Raw genomic sequence first — 26,700 nt, forward strand, 5'->3', positions numbered from 1 at the left:
ATAGACAACATTGTCACACTTCCATGCTAATGGAAATGCTTGTGGGCAAGTGTGGAACCATAAATCCCCTGAGAATCACAAACCCAAGGGGACTTTCCACACATCACAGACTTCTCCACTGATGTCAGCCAGGTGTTCATTGGTAAGAATGACAGCAGATAGCAAGGCTGGACAAAGCGTGTCTCTGAGGGTCCAGGCACACAATACTGCACAAACTCTTTTACATGAAGAAACAAAATCCCACTACCTCTACAAAAATAGCATGGGAACCTCTCATCTCAGAGCTCTTGTGAAGACCCGTTGAGGTCAGGCAAACAGAGCTTTGATGTTCTACTTTCCCTAAATCCAGTGCAGGACACAGACCTGGGTGAAGGTACTAGGGAACTTTTGGTACCTGGGAGAGGTGGGATAACTGAGAAGACCCCAATTCCAAGTCTGAGGACACAAGGTCTCACTAAAGTTAGGAGTAGATCAGAGCTAGAGAGACAGCTCCCAGAACCTGCCACTTCATCAGCAGATACAAGGTAACATCTACTAGAAATCTACTTGTGGTGGAAAGTAAAAGTATGGAAATAGACTCTCTGTGAAGGTCAGGGGAACAGAGTGGGGAGACCTGGAAAAATAGGGGAAAGATGGGAGAGAATAACTTAAAGTAATGGGCAATTATTCATCTTCGTGTAATTGATACAACTCTGCTTGAAGATGTAATATTGAAAGATGTGAATATTGTACACCAAGGGCAATTCCTAAATTATTTTTGCAATGCCAGGCAGTATAGTTTTTAAAGAGGTTTATATAGTAATTTCATGTTGGGGATAAAATGAAGTTATCACTCTCAAGGAAAAACTGACTTGGAAATTAGCGTAAGGAATAACTGAACATCTGGTAAATTAGTGAGTTGAGTTCACATTGTGAATAATTTTGCTAAATATAAAATACTTAGACATATTAATTAACAATGGTCTCGAGACTGGATTTTAAAGCCCAAACCCAATTGTGTGCTGAGTAACACAGAGTATGACTCCACTTTGCCACCTCTGATTGCTGGTGGTTTATAAGCCTCACCTCTGGCCTTTCCCCCTGGCTCCTTATCTGGAGAAGTTGATTAGAAAGCCTGGGCACTTCCTGTCTTGGCGCCAGGGTAAGATCCAAGCCTCACAAGCTCACCCTGGCTCCACCCCCAACTACAAAAGTCCTAAGCCACTGGCCTTTCCTTCCTGATTGAAAGCTTTGTTTTGTCCCCAACACTGTGGCTAAGACCTCCACTCTGCATGTAAGAAGACTGTGCAGTTTCTTTGGGGGAGGGTAAATGTAGTTAGTATATACTCCCATTAGACACACACTGGAAAAAACAGAGAGATAGCCCAAAAGCAGGAGACAAGTATACTAAACAGATACTGAAAAAAACATGTGGTGGCTACATGAATACCATGTTAACAGATACTGCAAGAAATCTGTTTATTATAGAATAAAAATAGGGTCCATTTTTCAGTAAGGCATGATGGTCATCTGTGTATGTACTCATAGACATAGTCACACAGGCTTTGTATGGTATCTTTGCTCCCCCCCCCCAAACACACAAACACACACACACACACACACCAACCCTAAGACAAATTGAAGGGCTGTCGTGATTTTGGGAAATACTCAGGATGTCATGAAGGGGGAGACCAGATAGGCCAGGGGTGGTGTGCAACAGCAGGGTACTAGTGGAGAATATAACATGGTCAGAGTTCCCCAGAGAAGAAGAGGGTGAGTTATGTGTGTACCTGCTCCCATCTACACGTGATTGAGGGCATCTGTATGGCCCTAGGAAGAGCACCAAAACACATGATGGAAAGCCAGGAAGCCCACGAATACAACTGTAGTGTGGCTGCTGGTCACAGCTCTAGGAATCCTGGATGTGGCTCTGTTTTTCATGCATGTCTTACTAGGTGCCCAGCTATAAATTACACTTGCCATCCAATTTTCTGTTTCCTTGGTTATTTTAAGATTTTTCTATGAGGTAAAAGTTGAAGGATTGCTAGAAGCCTTTGCCAGAATCCCAATAGCCAGGGCAAAGTTCAATCCAGCTGACTGAAATATTCGTGAATGGGACCTGGACATCTATTTACTTGGGCATTCTGATCCAAACTTCTTGTTGATGATCACTGTATGCACAGAGACATTTGCATATGGCCTAAGTTTCTAAAAAGTTCTCCAAATCATTGTGTAATGTCCTTGGCATTGAAGGTACACGTTACCTAACAACATTTTTTCTTAATTTTTTTATTATTTAAGTGCATTGTATACATCAAACATATTAATAATATTGAGTATTTTGAGAACCAAATAATACATTTGTTAAACTTTTATATTCATATCCTTTCATACCCTAAAATTATCATTAATGAACATTTAATCCTATCCATAACTGAGGATCCTATATCAATGTTGAGTACTAAATCTTTTCAAAACATACAAAATATTCTTTGGGAATTAAGCATAATAAAAGAGCATAAAATATTAGAAATGGATCATTAAGAAATATATTCAAAAGCCCTTATATGAGTCTTTGTATAGTTCTTTTTGTTTCTATTTGGTTGATTTCAGTCCTGAGTTTGATTATTTCCTGCTGTCTACCCTTCTTGGTTGTATTTGCTTCTGTTTGTTCTAGAGCTTTCAGGTATGCTGTCAAGCTGCTAGTATAAGCTCTTTCCAGTTTCTTTTTGGAGGCACTTAGAGCTATGAGTTTTCCTCTTACCACTGCTTTCACTGTGTCCCATAATTTTTGGTATGATGTGTCTTCATTTCCATTAAATTCTAAAAAGCCTTTAATTTCTTTCTTTATTTCTTCCTTGACCAAGTTATCATTGAGTGAAGCGTTGCTCTATGTGTATGTGTATCTTTGGTTGTTTTTGTTGGAATTTAAGACCAGCCTTAATCCGTGGTGATCTGATAGGCTGCATAGCATTATTTCAATCTTCTTGTATCTGTGAAGGCCTGTTTTGTGACAGATTATATGTTTAGTTTGAAAAAAGTACCATGAGGTCCTGAGAAGAAGGTATATTCTTTTGCTTTAGGATGAAATGTTCTATAAATATCTGTTAGATCCATTTGATTCATAACTTCTGTTAGTTTCACTGTGTCTCTCTTTAGTTTCTGTTTCTATGATCTGTCCATTGCTGAGAGTGGAATGTTGAAGTCTCCCACTATTATTGTATATGGTGCAGTGTGTGCTTTGAGCTTTAGTAAAGTGTCTTTTATGAATGTGGATACCCATGCATTTGGAGCATAGATGTTCAGAATTGAGAGTTCATCTTGGTAGATTTTTCCTTTGACCAGTATGAAGCGTCTTTCCTTATCTTTTTTGATACCTTTTGGTTGAAAGTTGATTTTATTCAATATTAGAATGGCTACTCTAGCTTGTTTCTTGGGACCATTTGCTTAGAAAATTGTTTTCCAACCTTTTACTCTGTGGTAGTGTCTGTCTTTGTTACTGAGATGCATTTCCTGTATGCAGCGAACTGCTGGGTCCTCTTTATGTATCCAGTCTGTTAGTCTATGTCTTTTTATTGGGGAATTGAGTTCATTTATGTTAAGAGATATTAAGGAAAAGTGATTGTTACTTCCTGTTATTTTTGTTGTTAGAGGTGTAATTATGTCTGCGTGGCTATCTTCTTTTTGGTTTGTTCAAAGATTACTTTCTTGCTTTTTTCTAGGGTGTAGTTTCCCTCACTGTGTTGGTGTTTTCCATCTATCATCCTTGGTAGGGCTGAATTTATGTATTGTGTAAATTTGGTTTTGTCATGGAATATCTTGTTTTCTCTGCCTATGATAATTGAGCGTTTTGCTGGGTATAACAGCCTGGACTGGCATTTGTGTTCTCTTAGAATCTATATGACATCTGCCCAGGATTTTCTAGCTTTCATAGTCTCTGGTGAGAAGTCTGGTGTAATTCTAATGTCTGCCTTTATATGTTACTTGACCTTTTTCCCATACTACTTTTAATATTCTTTCTTTGTTTAGTGCATTTGTGTTTTAATTATTATGTGGCAAGATGAATTTCTTTTCTGGTCCAGTCTATTTGGAGTTCTGTAGGCTTCCTTTATATTCATGGGCATCTCTTTCTTTAGGTTAGGGAAGTTTTCTTCTATAATTTTGTTGAAGATATTTACTTGCCTTTTAAGTTGGGAATCTTCGTGCTCATTTATACCTATTATCCTTAGGTTTGGTCTTCTCATTGTGTCCTTAATTTTCTGGATGTTTTGGGTTGGGGTTTTTTGCTTTTTGCATTTTCTTTGACTGTTGTCAATGTTTTTTATGGTATCTTCTGCACTTGAGATTCTTTCTTCTATCTCCTGTATTCTATTGGTGATGCTGACATCTATGACTCCTGATCTCTTTCCTAGGTTTTCTAACTCCAGGGTTGTCTCTCTTTGTGATTTCTATATTGTTTCTATTTCCATTTTTAGATCTTGGATTGTTTTGTTCGTTTCCTTCACCTGTTTGATTGTGATTTCCTGTAATTCTTTAAGGAATTTTTGTGTTTCCTCTTTAAAGACTTTTAGCCGTTTACCTGTGTTCTCCTGTATTTCTTTAAGGGAGTTATTTATGTCCTTCTTAATGTCCTCTATCATCATTATGAGAAATGATTTTTAGATCCAAATCGTGCTTTTCCACTGTGATGGTGTATCCAGGACTTGCTATGGTGGGAGAATTGGGTTCTGATGATGCCAAGTAACCTTGGTTTCTGTTGCTTATGTTCTTATGCTTGCCTCCTGCCATCTGGTTATCTCTAGTGCTACCTGTCCTGGCTATATCTGACTGGAGCCTGTCCTTCCTGTGATCCTGGTTGTGCCAGAACTCCTCAGAGTTCAGTTGTCTTTGGGATCCTGTGATTCTGGGATCTTGGGATCCTGGGTGTGTCAGAATTCCTGGGAGTCAAGCTGCCTCTGGGACCCTGAGATCCTGATGTAATCAAGTTCCTAGGAGCCTCTGATCCTGTGATCCTGTGTTCCTGGACATGTTATAGCACCTGGGAGTAGAACTTCCTCTGGGTGTTGTGGGACTGGCTGTGGAGTTTGTGCCCAAGGTCTGCTTAGGGCACTGGCTAAAAACCAGAAGCAACCTGTGCCAATGGTTGGGTGAAGTTCCTGGGTGCCTGGGTCCTGCTGTTCCCAGTTACTTCTGGGACTAACAACTTTTAAAATGATACCTTCATCGTTCAACATGACTTAAGGTGTCCCCACATTTTCAGGAGATAGGGTGAGTCCAAGGCCAGGCCCTTTCAGTCACTCCTAAATTCTGCAGACTCATGTCCCTAATGGGCTTCTTCAGTTCATTAAGCAACAACTTGTTCTATTTTCCACCACAGTAGAATTTTATTTAATTTTGTTTTCTGAAAAATCTCCCCCTACACACACTTGTTCCATGATATCAACCAGAACTAACACCATAAAGTCCCATTGACCTTAGTATTTCCCAGTGTCCAGCAGAGGGAAGCACAGGAACAAAGGAACATATTTTCCTTCACAGGACCAGGGAGGCTGCTGGTGTGGCTGAGATGGTGCAGATCCAGACAAGACTAGAGGCCTTAACACAAAAACACATTAGGAACAAAACCTCAGTATGGTGGCATGAGTTTGTAATCTCAGTACCTAGGAAGTAGAAACAGGAGAATCAGAAGTTCAAGGCCAGCTATACATGAAACCCTGCCTTAAAACAAAAATTAGAAACCCATAACATCAAGTGGGTTCCCCAATTTCTCTGGAATATGTAGAAGTAGGGAAAGGTGAGAAGATGTGTTTCACAAGCATCAGTGACTGAACTCCCACGAGTTTCTAATTTCAAATCTTGGCATTTAATTTTACTGTGGAGAAAAATACATTTTGGCAAATGTCCAATAAATGATGGATACTGTGGAGAAATGGAGCTGATTTAGCACAGAAACATTTCCCCCAAACATATTTAAAAGTAGTGAGCTCTCCGAGTCTAGAGGTGGATGGCAGATGGCTTGGCCACTTGGCAGGAGCATGGAAACCTACTTTAGGCATCAGAAAGAGAACTACTCACAATTTAACTTCACTTGCAGACTTGAGAACACAGAATTTCTGACCCACTATCTGAGGGAAGTTGTAGATGTGTTTTAACCTCCCCAGACAGCATCTCTGGAGCTGAGCATTGCTCTAAACTTTCCAGCCTTTCCTGAGGGTCTCAGACCAAAGCTTAGCCCTGCCGGAAGATGCCATTTGCTGTGCATGCCTTTGGGAAGCTCAAGGTGGACGGAGGTTAGAGTGCCAGGGGAAAGAGCTTATGTAAGATGTTGTTTGAGATCATATGTAATCTGATAGTTGAGTCTGGAACCAATTATAAGAGCTTGAACTAAGGCTATGTATGGCTTGGGTTGCCATCAGACTCCTGGGAGCTCTGTGGAGCAGGCAGAGCACCTTGTCATCTCATGATTAGGCCACTGAACTACACATGGATGGATGTGGTAACAAGGCTTCACCATCTAAGACGGGTTATACAAAACCCTTCAGAAGAGCACCAAGACCTTGTCACAGGACCCCAGAGCAACTGGCCTTCTACCATGTGGCTCTTTGCTCTGGCCCTGGCTTCCCTCAATACTTGCATGGCTTTGGGTGAGTTCTTCCAAAATATAAACACTTGGAGCTCTTTTGAAGCTCCTAAACCAGGGCAAATGGGAATGTAAATGCGTATGAAGAGAATAGAGGCCAGGTTCCATTCTGTATCAGAGATCACCAGCACAATTTCAAAATGGGCTTGGAGCAAAAGAACCCAGCAAGCTCCTCCCATTACAGAGATCCAGGGAAAGAAAACCATAGTGATACTGCAGCTGCAGGTGCTAAGAGGTCATTGAGCTAGCATGAGAGGCCCTAGCTATCTCCCAGATCTTACTCTATCTCTGGGTAGATATAGAGAGAGGCTCAGCAGAGTTTTAATAGCATTGAGTCAGGATCCAGGGCACAAGGCTAGAGTCTATTTAAGCTCTTCTGATCCCTGTGACTTTGGGAAAGACACTTCAACTTTGCAGTGTCTGGGTGATGAATCTGGAAAATGGAAAGCAATAGAGCTTTCCTTCCTGGGCTGTACTGAGGATGGCATAGGTGGTTGTTTTGTAGCTCTTAGCATAGTGTCTGGTCTAGAAGTACAATATATGGATGGACTTAAAGGGGTGATATCTTTAATGGGTATATTAGTAAAAATTTGAAATATGGTCAAGCCAACATGTTAAGAGCCAAATACTACTAAGAAGATAATTTGTTCCTCAGTCCCCAAGAGATGTTGGTATGAGCTGTATGTTGTATGAGGTGATTAAGAGGCACCCCTTAGACTCAGGAGCCTGTCATTGTAGGAGAAGGACCACAGACACACCTAGATGAGAGAGGGAACAGAAAGGAGCTGCAAGGAGTTGGAGGAGGGATTAAGGCCTTCACATCACCAGGGGGAGCTGGGACTTGTACTGAGGGAATAAGTAAATGAGGGGAGATGGAAAGGAATTGCATACGGGAAAAAGAAGAGTTCAGAGATTCAGATAGCAAGGTACAAGTTCTAGCTGGGAAGAATAAATGGGCTACAAACACTGCTAAGTAGAGACCATGGGAACTGTGGAGGGAGGGTCTGAAATGTACAGGTGCATGATGTGGAGAATCTCAAATCCCTAAATAAAGGACTGAGGTTTGCTTAATGGTCAAGTAAAGAACAGGGACCATTCTGGAGTAAAGAATATTCACTGGCAGTTCTTAAAATGGTCATCCCAGCCAGGCTAGCCTGCGAGCTCCATTCTTGTGGCACATACAGTTCTTCCCTGACTCCCTACAGCTTCGTCCCTGTCTTGGTCCTCCTTTATTTGGCTCTATACAAAGCCAGACTGACCATCTGTCCTGATGCTGAAGGACATTGGCATTCTTGATCATGGTCATGGATCATATGTTCTCCTGTGTGGCTTCAGGGCATCAGTATCTCAGAGCATCCCTCTCAGAACGTGATTCTATTCTCTCATTCACCAACTGTTGCCACTGAGTACAGACACTTTGTCAACATCTCCACTCAAGTGTGTGGTCAGAAATAAATAATGACTCAAAATTGGTCTTACCAAAGAGAACAGCCAATAATCCTGGAAGGTCTTTTAGGAAACAATATTGCAAAACAGATCAGGGTCTACTCCAAGCACTGGAAACAGTCCAAATTGAGAACACACACTAGAGTGGTCACAGGAGGAAGGGCAAACAAAGCACCATGGAAGTCCAGGGAGACATGGAGAAGGGGCTGGAAGAGTGTGAGAGCTACCTCTGAGCCAAGATCACTAGCTGTGGTCCATGTTAGCTCAGTGATGCTTTCCTGCCACCTGAAGTGGGTAGAAATGAGTAGCCAGAAGGTGGAAAGTGGACCATTGAGATGAGAAAATATAAAAAGAAATAAAAAGATTACTTATCAAATGGGAGGTACTCATATGGGGCATTTACTGTGCACCAGATGTGTATTATAAGTACTTTATAATCCTCCTCAAAGAAGCCTAGCTAAGTAGGCACTAGCATGGCCACATTACAGATGAGGACACCGAGGGATGGAGAGAATCCTGAATGGACTTCCTGAAGATGGGTTGAGGTGAAGTTGCTGGGGTAACCAGCAGCAAAACAATGTGCCATTCCAGATTTGTCCATTCTCATTTTGCCTTACATTCCCTTTCAAATCTGTCACAGTGCCTCGGGGACAGAAAGGAGACAGAATCCTAGACATAGTGAGGGTTGCCAGGGCTCTGATGGCCAAACACTGGTTCTGGATTCAGATGGCAGAAATGAATAAGACACAGTTTGGCAGGTGACACTGGGGTAATAACCATTCTAACGAGTCTTGCTAATGAACTGCTTCAAATGGCATGGAAGTATATGGAAGTCCTAAGCTGTCCTGCAATAAGCATGGATTGTCTTTCTTGAGTTTGAGCCTTTCAAATACAAAGTCTTGTCAATTTGGAGATACCGACATTTACAGGGTCCAATTAATCCAGACCCTGTACCCCAACCACCTCCAATATGGGGTTCTTGTAGCCTACTGCCTATTCAACTTAGTGACTCAGAACCAGGCACCAGGTGAGGACAGCCCTTGAGCTCCAAAGAATGATGTAAACTATCTTCTTCTTCCCCTGCTCCTTCTTCTTTCTCACAATCCCTCTGCCCCATCCTCCTGGTTGACTTTGGTTCCTTTCCTGGTCATTTCAGTGGTGAGGAGGATAAGTAGTAAGTGCTAAGGGGTAAGGGGCCACCTCTCCTTCATCCTCTAACCCAGCATCCAACACCAACATCCAACACTTCACTGAATGGGCTATCTCCCAATCTCCATGGCATGGATGCTTTTCTGCCTCCAGTTCTGGTTTACCCCTTCTGACATCCCTCTGAATTGGGAAGGATGGTTTTTCTTACCATAATTTTATATTAAAAACAATTGATGTCTACATGGCTATGGTAGTTTACTCATGACCATATACCTAAAAGTAGTAAACACCCCGCTTGGATTCATCTCTAAGTCATCTACTCTGGTGTGTTCTTATTTTGACTCCATTTTCATCAGGGCACCTGTCCTCACCACCTGTGGTAGACACCCTGCAAGGCAAAGTCCTGGGGAAGTACATCAGCTTAGAAGGATCCGCACAGCCTGTGGCCATCTTCCTGGGAGTCCCCTTTGCCAAGCCCCCTCTTGGGCCCCTGAGGTTTGCTCCACCACAGCCTGCAGAGCACTGGAGCTACGTGAAGAACGCCACCTCCTACCCTCCTATGTAAGCTACTGGGGTGGGCCTAGGTATCTTTCCAAAGGATATCCTGCCTCAGAGAGCTGTTGGAACGAGTTGAGGCAGGATCTCTGATTGATTAGACTTTGTTTATGTATCCCTAACATACTCTAAGATCCCAAAGATGTTCCATAACTGTCAGGGTGCCTAGAGTCTTTTCTCAAACATGTATTTATTGAACACCTGTTATATATTCTAGGTTCTGATAATGCATCAGTGAGCAGAATAAAGTTCCCCTATCTTTTTGTATGGGGGGGGGGTAGAATAACTAATTGCAAAGCAAGAAAATGAATTGTGATAGGTAAGGAAGGTTGGTGTTTCACTCGTTGGATAAGATGCTGATAAGAAAGTATGACACGGGAATCATGTCTCTCCTCCTGTCTTGACCTTTTCATGGAGGAAGCTGCTGATGTTGGGGGTGAGGTATGGTGAGCTGAGCACAGTCCAGAGGACCCAGATGGCCTCACAAGAACGGTACCCAGCATTCCCACGGCCAGTCCTTCCTTTCTTCCTTCTCTCTGTCTTACTTGGTAGTTAGGTGGTTTTCTCAAGTAGTGTTCTTTGATCCTTTGACTTTTTTTCAGTGCCACTGTGATAAGCTTTTGCTTTGTAGTCACTGTTGAGCTTATAACAAACAGCCCGTACTTGCAGTATTAAATTGACAAGAACCCACCATTAACCAAGAGGAAAACCAACACTCTACATGTCAACTTTTTTCTTCCATTTTGAATTTTTGATGCCACAGAACACATCTTTGTCCTGCCTACTATTAACAAATTCAATGAGCATTATTTCTAATAAAATAAAATAGCTTTGCCAGTTTACAGATAGGTGTGAATACTCAGCACGATTGCAGTGCTAAGGCAGTTGTAGCCATTTCTGTGTTTACATCTACCAGCGAAGGTTAACAACCCTGTTCCATGCTGTCTTCTCTCTGGAACTTCTATCTAGCCTTTCTTGTATGGCAAAGCTGGTAGCAATCCTTTATGTGTTACTTGCTTTTCTGTTTTGTTTTTCTTTTACCTTTGATGGTTGGGTTTGTTTATAATATGTCCTAGGTGACAATTTTGGGTTTGATCAAACATGTGAGCTTTGACCTTATATCTGGATGGTTGTCTGGATGCTAGCATCTCCCATTCCGCTGCAGCAATCTCTGTTATCCTCTTTGAATAAAGAAATCCCTGTTCTTTGTCTTTGTCTACTCTTCCCCAATAACTGCCGTGTTTGCTCTTTTGATGTGTCTAATGGGGTCTGTAAGCTGTCTTCCTTCATTCCTGTTCTCCTCTCACTCTGTGTACTTTCAAATCAACTGCCTGGGGCGGTGGTTACAGCTCGGTGGTGAACTGTTTGCTTAGCAAGTTCAAAAGCCCGTAGCACTATTAAAAAAAAAAAAAAAGACCCAAAAAGGAAAGAGAAGCACCATGAGCTAGCTGGCCCTCAAGCGCACTGCTCTGCTCTCTGGTTCATTTGCTGTTGGCTCTTTTTCCACTTCATTCTTTGTACTTTCCATCCTTCCTGTTTGATTTGTTTTTAACATTTAATCTCAATGTTCAATTTCTATGGTGAGGGCACACTCTGTATCTGCTTAACAACAAGCAATTAGAAATATTTCCATATAGACAACTTTACTTCTCCTGCCCCAAAAGAAAACGTGTCTATGATGAATTTATGAGCCGCTTCTTTGTGTCTCCTTGGAGTCCGTTGTTCTTCCTTAAGAACAGAAAACAGCTATTCGGAGGCAGAGCTCCGGGAGATTGCACATCCTTGTCATTCGGGAGTCAGTCTCTGGTGCCTTACTTTGTGTATTTATTGAGGTTATGTTGCTGTGGGTGTTGCTGATGCTTGTGGTCATTGTGCAATGTCTACACATTGAAGGCCCAAGTAGTCCCTACAATCACTTTTGTACCTGAATTCTCCAAGAGATTTAGGTAGGTTAGGTGCTGTGTTCCTTAAGCCTGTGATAACTGCACACATCTCAGCAGTAGAGGGCACTTCAACCCAGGCTTGCTGAGAGTCCCTGGGGGCTACAAGGATCCTGAGGCTTTCCAGACTCGATGGCCCCAGAGCACACAGAAGGAGAATTCCAGGACTGCATGACCAATCTTCCCAGGGAATTAAGCCTGGAATCATGTCTCAGCAGAGGAGACTGTCCCTACATGGAGGAGACAGATGCCTACCACAGTAAGAACAGCTGGAGTTGACACCAGGATACCTCAGTACCTGTATGAGACAAACGCTAGAGATTGTGTCTCATTGGATCTGATAGATCCCTCAGCAGTTAGCCATACAGACATGATTGCTGTTTCGTGACAAACACAAGGCGTAAAGTTGACATTAGATCCCCTTTAGGTTTGCTGTTTGACTGTAGTGGGTGCCAGTGACTCTGCATGGTCTTCATGGAATCTCAGGATTCTTACTAAAACCCCCAGACAGCTTCCTATCCACACCAGTGTCTTAGGCCTAGTAATGCAAATTCAGTTTGTGAGCTTAAACCACATGATAGAAGGCCTTCCCTGGGTTTATTTGTTTGTGTGAATCTCAAGGTTCTTCTTTCTCCCCTTCCCAGGTGCTCGCAAATTACAGGAGTGGGGCCAGTGCTCTCCGATGTCTTTACTAACCAACTAGAAAATGTTCCTCTTGAGTATTCTGAAGACTGCCTTTACCTAAATATTTACTCCCCTACAGACCTGACAAGCAAAGGCAGGCTGCCGGTAAGCACTCAAGCATGAGCATCTAGACGCTTCAGCATCCTGGATCTTCCAGTGCAGATTAGAAGGGATAAAGGATTCTAGTAGTATAGGTACTGTTAGCCATGCATGCCTCTTACTTCTCTTGACCACAGAAAAATATGGTTTTGGTACTTCAGTTATCCCCAGTGATGCTAGGCATATGTGAGAGAGTACAGTATATCTGGTAGGCACATTTTAATTCTTGCATGCTCTCTTACAATGGACATTAGGAAAGCAATGTTTGTTCTCTTAATTGTTGTTCGAGAATCTGAACCCGTGGAATTAAGACAATTTCCAGTAAAGTCAGAAATGGAAAAAAATCCATGACCCAACATCCCCCTAGTCCCACTTTTATGGATAGAGAAAATAAGGCAAAGATGGAGAGGATCTATAAATTAGGGTTGATGGAGCAAGAACTTGGGTCCCCTGATCTTCAAACCATGTTTTTTAGTAAGGACTTGGAACCAATGTGTGCTCTTCCAAGTACATCAGGGTCCATCTGTGAACACTTTCATGGTCCCATGATGAAGGTATGTGGGATGCAGTCTGGGACAACCCCAGAAGTATTTCCTTTGCCAAACATCTGGGACTTTGCTATAATTTGTTTCTTCCCTTGGTTGCCTTTGGCAAGAACTGATGGCTCAGTGAGTCAGCGTTTCCATATAAACAAAGACCCAAAGATGGGCAGGCTGCTAGTTCCAGGTCACAGGACAGAGGATGGGGCAGGCTGCTAGTTCCAGGTCACAGGATAGAGGATGGGGCAGGCTGCTAGTTCCAGATCACAGGATAGAGGATGAGGCAGGCCGCTAGTTCCAGGTCACAGGATAGAGGATGGGTCAGGTTACTAGTTACTTGTTACAGGACAGAGGATGGGGCAGGCTGCTAGTTCCGGGTCACAGGATAGAGGATGGGGCAGGCTGCTAGTTCCAGATCACAGGACAGAGGATGGGGCAGGCTGCTAGTTCCAGGTCACAGTCATAGGATAGAGGATGGGGCAGGCTGCTAGTTGCAGGCCACAGGATAGAGGTGGGCATCTGGAGAAGGTGACCCTTTGGACAGAAGATACAATGTAGTTAGTAGGTTCTTCAGTATGCCATTGCCCTCCAGCCTTTTCTGCTCTTCACTCTGAGATGATCTTGCTTCAGACCTTTCCTCAAGGTGGCAGGGAACCCAAGAGAAGGAAAACCAAGGAATATGGTAGTCTAAAAGCAGGAGGTGCTTCAGCTATGAACTTAAGTCCTAGAGCATAGGGTCTGGATTAATCCTGGGTGTGCTTTTAAGAAGATGAGAGACTGGGCTATTTTTTTTTTTACTTCCTCAGCCTCTGTTTTCTTCAGATTGGTACGGTTCCTTGTGCACACACAGAAGTGACTTTCAAGACATGCTTCAGTCCTGAATGAGCTCACACAAGGCAGCAAGAACATCTGCCTTCTGCCCTAGTTGCCTGGCTGCTAACTCACTGAGGTGTAGCTGTGGGCAACAGGAGTTAGGAATTCAATGGCTCTGAGTCAAGTCTTACTTCTGTCTCTCATGCTCTGTGGAACTTCAAGCAGATTGCCTATCTGGTACATGAATAGGTTATTTTTAAATACTTTAAACAGTAATTAGTTTACAGTTTGTTAGTTCTTTTATTAGCAACATTATAGTAGTGTATCCTTTTGGTTCTGGCAATGTGATCCCCAGGAGCCATTACTCAGAATTTGTACTCCCTTTGCTCCTGACCCTTAATCTTTATGGAAGTGCCTGGTGAGTCGTGGACTCTCAGGTGAAGTCAATGTATAAAGACTTCTTGGAAATGTGGTTGGTAGTTGGCTTGGGAGATGGATAGGCTTGAGGAGACACTTCAGCAAGGGGTACTTGTGTGTTTGGGGGACATGTGTATTTCTTGAGATAATATTTCAGTCACAGGGAAGGTTAACTCACCACGGAACTGAGATATTATGTCCAGACATGAGAGGGGTGCTGTGTTGCTGAGAAAATGACATCCATGGCTTTTACTGCTACATGATGACATTTGCAGTTGGAAGAACTATTGAAAGACATGGTCTTGAGATAAGGGGAAGAGCATTAAGTACCTAGGCTGTCTTGAGTGTGATTGTGATCTGAGACCAAGTTTAGGGAGTTAGGAAGGCTACACACACACACACACACACACACACACACACACACACACCCCTTTTATAACCACAATGGGCATTCATAGCTTTAGATTATGGCTACCTTAATCATAACCAAGAAATAATTAAGTCATCAAATGTTCTTTTTCTACTTCTCATAACCTGCATGGTTCCTTTGCTGCCTGTCCAGGTGATGGTATGGGTCCATGGAGGTGGTTTACTCTCTGGTGGAGCATCAACTTTTGATGGACTGGCCCTGTCTACCCATGAAAATGTAGTGATAGTAGTCATTCAATACCGTCTGGGCATCTGGGGTTTCCTCAGGTAAGATGGCGGACCCTTTTCAGATTGCATTAACATTCCCTTGGGAGGACATTAGGGCTCATCCCTGGTCATTTCATCCTCTGAGAGATCTGTGATGAGCTTCTTAAATCGTCCGTTTCTTCAGTGTGGACCCTGCCAGTCTTCTGTCTCCTCAACCACACTGATGCGCTGGGCTTCTGCACTTACTGTTCTCTCTTCCTGGAAGGCCTGCTTTTTAAACTCATTCATCTTTCAAAGCCTAGCAGCCATTTAAACAGCTCTGAAACACGTATCTCCTCTCACTAGTGCTGCCCAGCACACTAAATTCCTGACAACAGTCACTGTGCAGCAAAGAAATCCAGTGTCACACATCTCCTGGGACAGGAGGCCCAAAAGAAATTGCAGAATGCTTTTGTGTTAAGGATTGAGTGGCTGGGGTTTGTGGAAGCTGTCAAAGGATCTGACTCCAGGAAAATAGGTTCCCTGGAATGTGTTAGGGTGCACACAGCTCACTTCTTCCTTAGCATCTGGCAAATATGGGAGTCCATGCTAGCATCTCTCTGTCAGATCTGTAAGGTCAGGACCAGGCTCCTGCATTAAAAGTCTAGGAGCTTTTTCTTCATATTCCTAACCTGAACCAAACAGACCTGAGAAGGTTGCTAAGTAGTCCTGCTGAGCTCCAGCTGCCAGTAGGGGGACTGGAGCTGGAAGATGGCTGTGGTCTGCCTCTTAGCAGGAACTCACCTTCCTCTCAAGGTACCATGTCTCTTTCACTCAGATTCTGTTTCTCTGCCTTCTATTTTAATAAGCCTGCCAAAAGTAGTCCCTCCATCTCTTCTTTCTCTTATCTCTCCTTCCCCCATGCCTGGCAGGCTGTGCTTGCTGAAGCCACCAGTGATCTCTACCCTCCCTCAGAACAACCTCTTGACCCCTTAGTAACAGCTGGGTGAGCCCACATGCTTCTAATGGCTTCTTTTCTCTGACCTTTGGCTGTTTGCACCTCCGTGGCTGCTCATGATCCTTGCTTCTTACCTCTGCATCCTCAGGCCTCTGTATGTCTCCTCCCACCTGTCCAGTAATTCCCAGCATTCCCCACTGTGGTGGTTTGAATGAGAAGTAGCTCTCATGTTTGAATATTTGGTCCATGGTTAGTGGAAGTATTTTGGGAAGGAATAATTGCTCTGATCTTGTTGGAGGATACATGTCACTGGGGGATAGGTTTTGAGGTTACAAAAACCCATGACCCCCTCACCGCCTTCTCCCTCCTCTCCCTCTTCTTCTCCCTCTCCCTTCCCCTCACCCTTTCCTTTTGTCTCTCTCCCTCCCTCCTCCCCCACTCTCTCTGTGTGTATGTGTGTGTGCCTGATGCTTGTGGATGTGTTGTAAGCTCTCAAATACTGCTCCAGTGTCCTGCCTGCCTGCCTGCTATCATCCTTCCTACCATGATAGGAACTGGCTCTCTGAAACAGTTGTAAACATTCCACCAATTATATCATTCTTTTATAAGTTGCCTTGGTCATGGCATCTCTTCACAGGGATAGAGCAGTAACTAAGACACCCGCTTCTCCTTTGAAGCCAAGATGCCATTTTTAACTATCTTCTCATGTTTCCTGGGATGCCCTACTTCACAGAGACAGTGTGAACTCTTGGCAATTACCTAGACCACAAAAATCTCTCTCCCTGTTTTCCTTAGGACCCTAAGAAGGTGTCCTAGATTTTATACTTTTGATTGCGCATAGTAAAGTCCTTATAAAAGTCTAGATTCTGCTTTATTTCATACTCCTACATGGCCAGCAAACCTTTCTAGCTCTACCTTTCAAATACAGAGCCCAGCTACTCAATTCTTTACTCCTACAAACATCAAAGTTCTGTGTCTCTGGCCTATGTTGCTATAGTGACCATTTAGTTTTTCTCATTGCTTCTAATGCAGTGACTATTCCATATTAGGCTAAGTTTCCCTCCAAAGAGGGATCCCACCTTTCTAAGTGTGTTTATAGCTCATATGATTGAAGATTCTGCCAGTTAGGAGAAAAATCTAGAGATGATGTCAGGTAGAAATTCCAAGGAAAAGTCTAAAATTCACCCCTTGAAGTCATCACGTCTTGGAAGGTGTCTGTGTCGATGATGGGTGGTCTCAAACCTTTTTTCTTTTACCCTGATGATCAGCCTCCTGCTGATCTCTTTAGCAGGTGATCTCTTGGCTCTACCCCTAAATGCTTTTTCCTCTGTTCCTTCTCTAACCACACCCTAGTATTTCTAGTCTGCTTAACTTTGTTTTTTAGTCCCACTGAAAATCTCCAGCAGCTAATAATGTCCACACCATGTCCTGAGGGCTTTGCTGTTTAGAAAATGTTTCTATCATGAAAAGTGCTCCATCAGCCTTAGGGTTAGCCTCCCATAAAGTTTTAGGGCATGGGTTTAGGTCATCCAAGTTCTCTGTGAAGACGTTTAGCATAGTCTTTATTATAATCAGAGATTGTATTCATTTGCAATTACTCCCCTAACCTCCTTGTCTCCTGAGTCATCTATAGCACCCCAAATACAGCACTTCAAGATGACTAGCTCACTCCTCCAAATCCTTCACATTCTCCCCAAAACCACTTTCATCACATATTCTAGTACAGTTATATCCATGGACCAATTAATTCTTTGGGACCAATTTTCTGTATTAGGCTATTTTCCATGGGTATAACAAATATCCAAAGCTCAGTATTTTGTAAAATATAAAGTTGGACTACAGAGATAGCTAAGTGGTTAAGAGTAAATATTGCTCTTGCAGAGAACCCAAGTTCAATTCCTAGCACCCACACAGAACAGCTGACAATTGCCTATGACTCTAGCTCCAGGGGGATCCTATGCTTCTGGCTTCTTGCTGTCATCAGCGTCCTCACATACACAGATTCCTGCGCGAGCGCGCGCACACACACACACACACACATCTAAAAGTAAAATAAATGTAAATTTTTAAATGAGATGCATTTATCACAGGGCTTCAAATGCTGAAAGTTCAAACACCATGATTCCAGCTGTGAAACCTCTGGGCTGTGTCACATTGTGACAGATGCTATTGTGACAATGGGGCATATCAGGAAGCCAGTGAGCAAGTAGGGGGTCAAGCTTGATCTCTATAACTTTCTCATAAGAACTAATAAGAATGCTTCTAGAACAATTTTCATTCTAGTACCCTCAATAGCTCAGCCACCTAGCAATGAACCCTTTGAAGGTTATACCAATCTCCAGAATCCCCACATTGTAGGCAAAGCTTTTAACATACAAAACAGTGAAGGATAATCTATACCCTAGCCACTGCCAGCTCCTGGCCCATCATAGCCCAGCTATAATGTCTCCTGCTCTAACTCTCCCCTTTCCCTTACAGCACAGGAGATGAACACAGCCGAGGGAACTGGGGTCACTTGGACCAGGTGGCTGCACTGCAGTGGGTCCAGAACAACATTGCTAACTTCGGAGGTGACCCAAGCTCTGTGACCCTCTTTGGCGAGTCAGCAGGAGGTGAAAGTGTCTCTGTCCTTGTAAGTATTCCTGGCACCAAGCCCCGTGTCTAGGGTTGATGTTGATGTGGCTGTTGATGCTATTGAAGACCATTCAGTCTTGCCACAGGCACATTGGCTAACAAGACTTGGATTTAGATTGACTGTACTTGTGGTTCAGTATCAGGCAGTGTAGAACTAAATATCAAGAGCTCCCAAGAAGCTCAGATGGCAGCTTTGTGTCCTGGAGCCAAAAGAATGTCCAGCTGAGCCTGTGACCATAGTGTTCCAACTCCCCTCTCTTGGTTGAGTTCTCTCTTCTTCCTAGTCATTTTGGTTTTGCAACTCACCTAACTTGGGGTGAATAAAGAGATGCTAACAGTCAGCTAGAAGGTCACTATTTGGCTGGAAACTTGATTTACTGGTAGAGATTGTTAGCACTGAAAGCTGAGGTTGCCATGTGGCTTGGTCATGCCTAAGAGGGTGGGCAACAGTCTCTGCACCTAAGGCATTATGCCTTAAGGGAAGTCAGTGAGAGGAAGGAAGAGCAGGAAGTGTGACAGAGAGAGGCAGGGAAGGGCAAGACCACAGACAACCTATGATGTGAGTTAAGGTGATGGTGTAGAGATGCACGCACACTGAGGGAAGCTATAGAAACCCACCAGGAGCTGTCCAGTGAGATGACCCTCTGGGAGCTGTCCAGGCATCTCAGATCTGGGTCAATCAGCCTGATTACCTTTTAAACATGTATCAGATTCATAGTGGAATACTCACTGGATAATATTTTATATTTTAAAAGATTTGAAAGAAGGGTAAAAAAGATGTCAAAAGAAAAAGAAGTCATTCACAGTCCCAGCACCCAGGTGATGTCTCTGTGGCATCTTAATGTTCATTTCTCTTGTCTTTCTCTGACATCTTTATCTCTATCCTGGGCCTCTGTTTACCATCTCCCTACATCACCTCTTTATCTCTTTTATCTATCACATAATGTTTTAAGAAAAAACTTCCCTCAATATACACCACAACAAACGCTCCCTAAAATGTTAAGTGCCTTTCGTCCCTTATTTTTATTATCATATACATGGTGAATTTTATTTCTTTTTACCTTATTTAGTTTGTATTTGTTGGGTTTTATAAATTATTTTTTCCTACAATATATTTTGATCAGGTTCTTTGAAGTCTCCCAACTCCTCCCAGATCTCCCCACCTACCCACACAACTTTATGGTTTTTTGTCTCAAAAGAAACCAAAGCAAACAAAACTCAAAGCCAAAAATACAAAGAACAAAAACAAACAAACAAAAAAACCAATGAAAGCACTCCCATACAAAATAAGTTTCTTCTTGTGTTGTTAGCCAATTACTCCTGAGCATGGGACCTGCTCTTGAGTGTGTTTGATATACACTTGATATGTACCCAGTGTTACTCCACTGGAGAAAAACTCTTAACTTCTAAATACAGGTCCTTATACCCACAGATAAATATAATCCTTACCCCTCATCAAGGAAATGTCTAAAATAATTTTATGGATGCTCATCGCAATTTTCTCTGGGACACTTTCTGACTTTCCGAGTATTAGAGACACTAAAAAGGCTTTGTAGCTAGGAACTGAAAAACCATTCTTTCCAGTGTTGTTGATTAGCATAATGGGTGCATGCCAATATTCCGAACTCTATCCCTGACACTGAGGAAAGCTGGGAAGCAAGCATAAGCAGGTAAGGAGCTGTCAGTCACATCCAGTGAGAATCAGAATCTGCAGGCAAGGGGTATAGGTGGAGGAAACCTTACAAGATGAGCAGGTCAGAAACCATCTCTCTGGAGCATAAACTCTCCTCCTCTCTTCCTTCCCAGGTTTTATCTCCACTGACTAAGAACCTCTTCCAGAGGGCCATTTCTGAGAGTGGTGTGGCCCTCACACCATGTCTGTTCAGGGAGACTACAAGGCGTGCGGCTGAGGTAGGTCATCAGGGTAGCAAGAACCTTCAAGGAAAATTCCCATTGAGTTATTCAGGTGATATCCCCTAGTGTTGGAAGAGCGTTAGAGACTGCACTCACTCTCTCAGTGCCTGTTTAGGAAACAGGATCAGAATGCAGAAGTGACTTATTGAGGTCACTAAGTGGTCAGGGCCAAGCTGAGACCCAAGCCCAAGACAGTGAGCACACTGTCCCAAGTATACCAGGGCAGGTTAGGCTGGACAGAGATCAGTGGCCTCTAATTACATATTTGTCAGAATCTGAGTTCCAGTGCTTTGCTTGCAGCCTATGGATCTGGGATGATTCCTCCCTGAGACCCTGGTAACCTTGCAACCTAGAAAGCAACCATTCTAGTAAAGGAGATTAATTTTTAAATTGTGTAATCAATGTTAAGATTTCAACAATAAGAAGATGCATAAAGGAAAGAGAGTAACCAAATCCAATGAAATCGCAAGCATCCAAAAGGAACAGTTAGGGAGAAAATGTCCCATAAGTAAGAACCAGAAAGGAGCAACATATTTATCTGGTGAGCAGAGGATATTCCAAGAAGAAACAGCATGAGCAAATGTCCTGTGCAAAGGAGAGTCCTGGGAGGAAGAATGAGGGAAACCTGGTGTGGACAGAGCAACAGAAGGAATAGAGAACAGTCAGCCAAGTGCATCCCACCATCAGCTTCTATCCATTTGTGCCTCCTCCTCCAGCCAGGTTGATTCCAGTCCACATGGGTACCACACCTGCCCCCGGGGTTACAAACTTTCTCTAGGCTCTAGAAAAATGAAGCGTTGTTCTGTGATTTATGGGGTGGTGGAAGAGTATTTTTGCTTTGACAGTTTTCCTTAATAACAAAATATGAAAGCAAAAGGTTCAGTTTGGGATTCTGTGCTTCTAGCCACTGACTCACACTGTCATTCTTATAACAGTGAGCTTTTAGATAAGCATACCCATGTTATCAGAGAAACGGCAACTAAGACACAAATGTGTGAGTGTCTCATGTCCCAATCCAATCAGTAACAGGGGCAACGCTGTTCAGCCCACAGCCTTCACTTGCTGGTCTAGAGCACTTTCTGCCATCACATCCCAGAACTAGGCTTGAGATAGCATCCCTTTCTGTGTGTTCCTGGAGAGGAGAGACAATGTCCTTTATCTCTGCTGTTCCCTGTGATCACTGCAGCAAGTTGCCATTGCTACGGGGTGTGTGGCCACTACATCAGCCGACATAGTGCACTGTCTACGTCAGAAGACAGAAGAGGAACTCTTGGCAACGACCCTGAAGATGGTAGGTATGGCTAAGTCGGTGCTCCCCACATTTCCATCCTAGGAGCAGTGCTCCTCATGCCCTGAACAACTACATGGGGACCTTTCATGGACAGTGTCAGCCCTCTGATACAAGTTAGATGTTTTGGAATGATTCAAATGTCAAAAGTGTTCAAAAACGTTATGTTGAAAAAAATGCATAACAATATCCCAGGGTTCCCAAAACAGTGGTTTTGCAGTTATAATAGGTGAATGTGTTGCAATAAGTTAAGCATTTTCTATTCACAGAATTGACAACCATCCTAAATTTTAGGGCTGGAAATACTAAATGTGAAGGTTTTCAGAAGTGCTATAATTTGTCTAGCAATAGACTAATTGACTTTATGAATAGAACTTTGCAAATATTTTTCCTAGTTTCAATCTTTCCCTTAGACTTTCTGTATGTTTTGAATCAGGAAGGATCAAGAATAGTGATAAATATTTAACAATGATAAACTATCAATTATAAATTAGTAGTGGTCTCATTCTAGGGTAACCACACATTCATCCATTTCTTTATCTATGTATCCACCTGTCATCCATTTATCTACCTATTTAAGCACAATGTACTTCCACAAATACAATATCAGTCCATCTATATTGCTTCATATTTTGACTATTTTAATACCTATGCATCATCCGGCCACTGTTTATTTACACCCCACTATCATTCCAACCAAACAAGGATATATTATTGTTACCTGCTCATTATTGCTCTATGCATGAGTCCATCCAATTCATCAATATGACCATATACTATATGACCATCCATCCATTCATATATCCACCCAGATGAGGTAGGAAGATAGACTGTGCATTCATTACACCCAGCTAAGATGCTTGAAAGAAACATGACACTAGAAGAGATAACCATGACGCTGTTACCATAAGGAAACTTGTTAGAGCAAACACCCAGAAAACACAACATCTGGGGCCACTCGACCTAGTCCCTTCATTGGGAAGATATGAGTGTGAGGTCAGAGAAACTTAAAACTTTAAACCCCCTACCTCCTACCCTGGCTCTCATTATTTTCAGTGTTAGATGCTGGAGGATGATTCTGAACCCATAATATCCCCCATTAGCACTGGACACTGCCTGTTTGCCCTGGCATTTTAGGTTCCCATAAAATGATCAAACTATTGGAAGAAAGCATAATCGGTTTCTAAAGCTTGGAGAAAAACACTTCAGTGATTCTTCTTGTATCACAAAAATAAAAAGGCATATAAAGAAAGGTGGGCACACTAACTGTGTCATCTCCAGAGCTAGGAGTCCTCACTCTGGGTCCAAGGGTCTGTCTCTTTGCTTGTGCCTCTCCATCTTTGTCTTACTCCACCATCATGTTCTCATGCCCAGTAGAGCTCAGGTTTTCCCACACTGGGCCCAGTCAAAGAAGGACCAGAACTGAGAACTTGACAACTCAGGAGTGGAGCTAAAGGTTAGGCTCTTGCTCATCACATCTGCTTTTGTCTCCACAGAAATTCTTTGCTCTTGATTTGCTTGGAGACCCCAGAGAGGTAAGGATCTTTGCTTTTCCAATAGAGGTGCTAAGTCTTAACACCTTTAAGCTTCAATTAACTATGGAGCAAAGAATTATTCTTGTAAAATACTAGTTAATCTCAGCATGCATGTTACAGAAGCCCAGAGAAGGAAGTCCCTTGCCAGAACAACATAGCCAGGACAACCACAGGCAGAGCTGTGTGCGTCACAGTACAAGGTGACTAATGAGTAGCTCAGCCTCCTGAGCTCAGGGATTTCCTTCTCATTTGCATTTCCTGATCACAGTATGGCCCTGTAGGAAGAGAATAGACTTGAACCTTCCATGGAAGGGGCAAAGGTGCTTGGGTAAGGATCTTAGGAGCTTCCATTGAGATGCTCAGGACTGATACACTTGGCCCTCCAGCTCCAGCCCTGTCTTCCCACCTACTGGCAGTTCCCTTTGACCTGTGACATTTGCTGTGAAAATGTCAAATATTTATAGCCCTGTTCTATGCTCTCTCCCTGGGTGTCCTTGCAATCCACTGATGATCTTGTGAGGATGCTGTGGGATTCTTTCAGTCATTCATCACAGTTTTACAATGAGGCAAGAACTAGCTCTGCAACTGGGATAGAGCAGTGAACAGATGGTACTTCTGACTTTCCTGGAGCCTTCCCAGTCCAAGGGGATGAATGCATCCAACAGAGTAAATAAAATAGAATGATGTAGACTTAGTTTTTACCAGGACGAACTGATTACAAAATGGAAAGTAGGCAAGGGGATTGGCGGGAACAGAGATCACCCAGGGGGACTGGATTCCAGTGAAGAGATCATGGCAAATTATACCATGACCTTAGCAGGAGAGTGGCTAAAAGCAGTTTGTAGCTGGACATACTTGTAGGGATAATTGACAGGGTCTGCTGGGGAAAAATACAGACTAAGAGATAAAGAGAAGAGGAAAAAATGCCCCTCTTCTCTAACCAGAGGTGGCAATGAACCTATATGTCATAACATAGCCACCATCATCACTGAGGGCCATGGCTGTCACTGTAGTCCCTACTGTTGCTCATGGCCCCTCTAAAGATGCTACCTTCAGAGGACCCTTGCCGCCTGTCTTCTGGACTTTTTTCTATTTTCTATATCTATTTCCTCTCCTGCCCCCATGCCATGGAATCATTCAATCTACCATCCACAACACAAGCCAAAGTATGCTACCTCCTTTCTTAAACCCAGACCTTGTTTATAGCACAAATCTCCTTGCCACCATTGAAAACTACACTCAAAACATATCTAAATGCTTATTATGTGCCAGATATTATGCAGAAAAATGTGATCTGCCCCGTGATCCTCTCTCTAATGTTCTCACTCGGCCATACCCAAGTTTCTTGGCATTTCTGGGAATAGCCCTGCATGCAAGCATCTCTATCTGTTTCTACACGCCCTGCCCACTGTTTGGAAATCCCAACCCTTCTTTACTGGTCAACATCCTTCATTCTCAAAGACCACTGCCAAGGTCAAATGTGCCTGCTCCATTCAGATTATCTGTTCCCCTGCAGCCTCCTTTATCAGCCCTTTCTGCACTCTACACTTTTTCTAAGGCAGCAATAGTGGCACCCAGAACTTGCTCTCTAGTGTTAGCTAGCATGGATTAACATTCTGGACCTTTTGGGTAGATCTGCTTTGTTTTATTGAACTTCACACTGCAAGAGCTAGCTAGTCATTAATTCATCATTCATTCAAGGACCTTTGTCCTTGAAACCCTGATCTTCAGTTTAGGCATCTTCCAGTCCTCTGTTCTCCAAAGAGAGATATGTTGTACATGGAAAATGAAGCTAGCAAGATGGCACAAAAATAGTGTCAAGTGACCCAATTGATAAAATACCTCTGCCAATGAAAATAATATCTACTATTATTGAGCCTTTCCCAGTACAAATATTGTGCTGAACATTGCCCGGGTTCAATTGCTTACTTCAAATGGGTCTACTGGTGAGAAAACTATAGCATATGCAGGTACATTACTGTCCCCAGTGAACAGCTAGTAAATAGTAGAGTCAAGTTTCAGACCCAGGTAGCCTGACTCCAAAACACAAGTTCCAAACATACCAGAGTACTAGATCTCACGGTTAACCAAACCTACAACCAGCTTCCTAGCAGGTGATGTGTAAACCAGGCTCCATTTAATTTTGTAATTTTTTTTTTATCAAAAGTAAGATATAAAGGCAAGATGTCTATCAATGTGGTATAGTCGATTCCAGTTTCCGTGGCTCTCAGCAAGTTATCTTGGAGGTTAGGGGCTCTGATCTTCAGAAAAAGCTCACATTTATATAGAGACAGATGGGTGACATTGGTCTATACACATGACAGATTATGTGCTTGTGAGTTGAGCTATTTGTAAAAATGTGTTTCTAAGTCCTCAGATAAACTCAAGGCACTTGTGCCCACTCCAAGGCAGAGCCTTGAATGTCTGAGCCACATGAGACTCAAATTCCCATCTTGAATCAAAGCTGCTCAGGGAAGTGCTGCTCAGGGAAGTGCGCCTTCTCCTTTGCTTTACTGCCTTATTTTGCAAACTCTGATGATTCTACTGATTTCTTGTTTTAAAGGGGCTCCAGGGAGGAGGGAAGGAGCTGCTGCAACTAAACACACAGGTGCTATACTTTATGAAAACGGTGTCCAATGAGATTAGTTCAGGTTTCAGTTACAGAACGATTGGGTATGGGTTTAGTGACAATGTCAACAATATATTATTAGAGCCACAAGAAGAGCCTTGTCCTCATGTAAGTGAGGTTATCCCACAAGGTACTGATATGATGCACCTATAACGTCTGATGAGGCTTCAGAAAGAGGAGAAAGAAGCTAAATCTATACGTTCATGGCATGAGGAAGGATATTAAAAATGTGTAGTAGACAGTCTGACTGCGAGAAGGAAGCCAGAGAAATCTACAGTTATGTTCCTCAGCATTGGGGAAATGCTAAGCCTTTCCTCAAGGCACCCACTGCAAAGTAATGCCCTTCTTTTAAATGGCACAGTGCTCCACAGTCTGAAGAAAATCCCACAAATGGAATTCTATGGCAAGTAATAGGCAAAATGTTATGCGTTAGATGTTACCAATCATCAAGAGAGAGAGCTAAAAGGATGGCTTAGAGATTAAGAGCACTTGCAACAGTTGCAAGGGACTGGAGTTTGGTTCCTAGGGTCAATGTTGGCTCACCACCACCTGCAACTCCATCTCTGGGTCATCCAGTGCCTCTCTGGCCTCTGTGGGCATACACACTTACATGCACATGCCCCACACAGACATATGCATGTAATTAAAGTCAAAATAAATCTTTAAAAATATGCATTAGTGAATTTCATGGTTCAATTTGGATCCCACCCCTATGGAACTTTATTACACACACACAAATATTCCAGAATGTACCAACTTCTCACCACCTTACCAGTGGTACCTGCAAGAAACTTAGTCACTTTGAACTTCTGTGGTCACTGCCCAGGCTCATGTAGTTTGACAGTGTGGGTTTCACCACCAGACAG

At 42.9% G+C, this 26,700-nt stretch overlaps 1 protein-coding gene across 1 annotated transcript in view; it reads left to right on the forward strand.

The window, feature by feature from the left end:
• Positions 1 to 3,642: 3,642 nt before the first annotated feature.
• The window catches only part of LOC110300389 (liver carboxylesterase 1-like), a 30,294-nt gene continuing 7,236 nt past the window's right edge, over positions 3,643 to 26,700 (forward strand). The window contains exons 1-8 of the mRNA XM_021170554.3: positions 3,643 to 6,623; positions 9,571 to 9,775; positions 12,354 to 12,498; positions 14,824 to 14,957; positions 18,313 to 18,466; positions 20,275 to 20,379; positions 21,569 to 21,673; positions 23,167 to 23,205. Of these exons, the coding sequence (XP_021026213.2) occupies positions 6,440 to 6,623; positions 9,571 to 9,775; positions 12,354 to 12,498; positions 14,824 to 14,957; positions 18,313 to 18,466; positions 20,275 to 20,379; positions 21,569 to 21,673; positions 23,167 to 23,205 (1,071 nt within the window). The 5' untranslated portion in view covers positions 3,643 to 6,439. The remainder of the gene's footprint in view (positions 6,624 to 9,570; positions 9,776 to 12,353; positions 12,499 to 14,823; positions 14,958 to 18,312; positions 18,467 to 20,274; positions 20,380 to 21,568; positions 21,674 to 23,166; positions 23,206 to 26,700) is intronic.

This window comes from Mus caroli, unplaced genomic scaffold (assembly GCF_978045245.1).
Source record: "Mus caroli unplaced genomic scaffold, Mus_caroli_1 scaffold_10, whole genome shotgun sequence".
In the NCBI taxonomy this organism is placed as follows: Eukaryota; Metazoa; Chordata; class Mammalia; order Rodentia; family Muridae; genus Mus; species Mus caroli.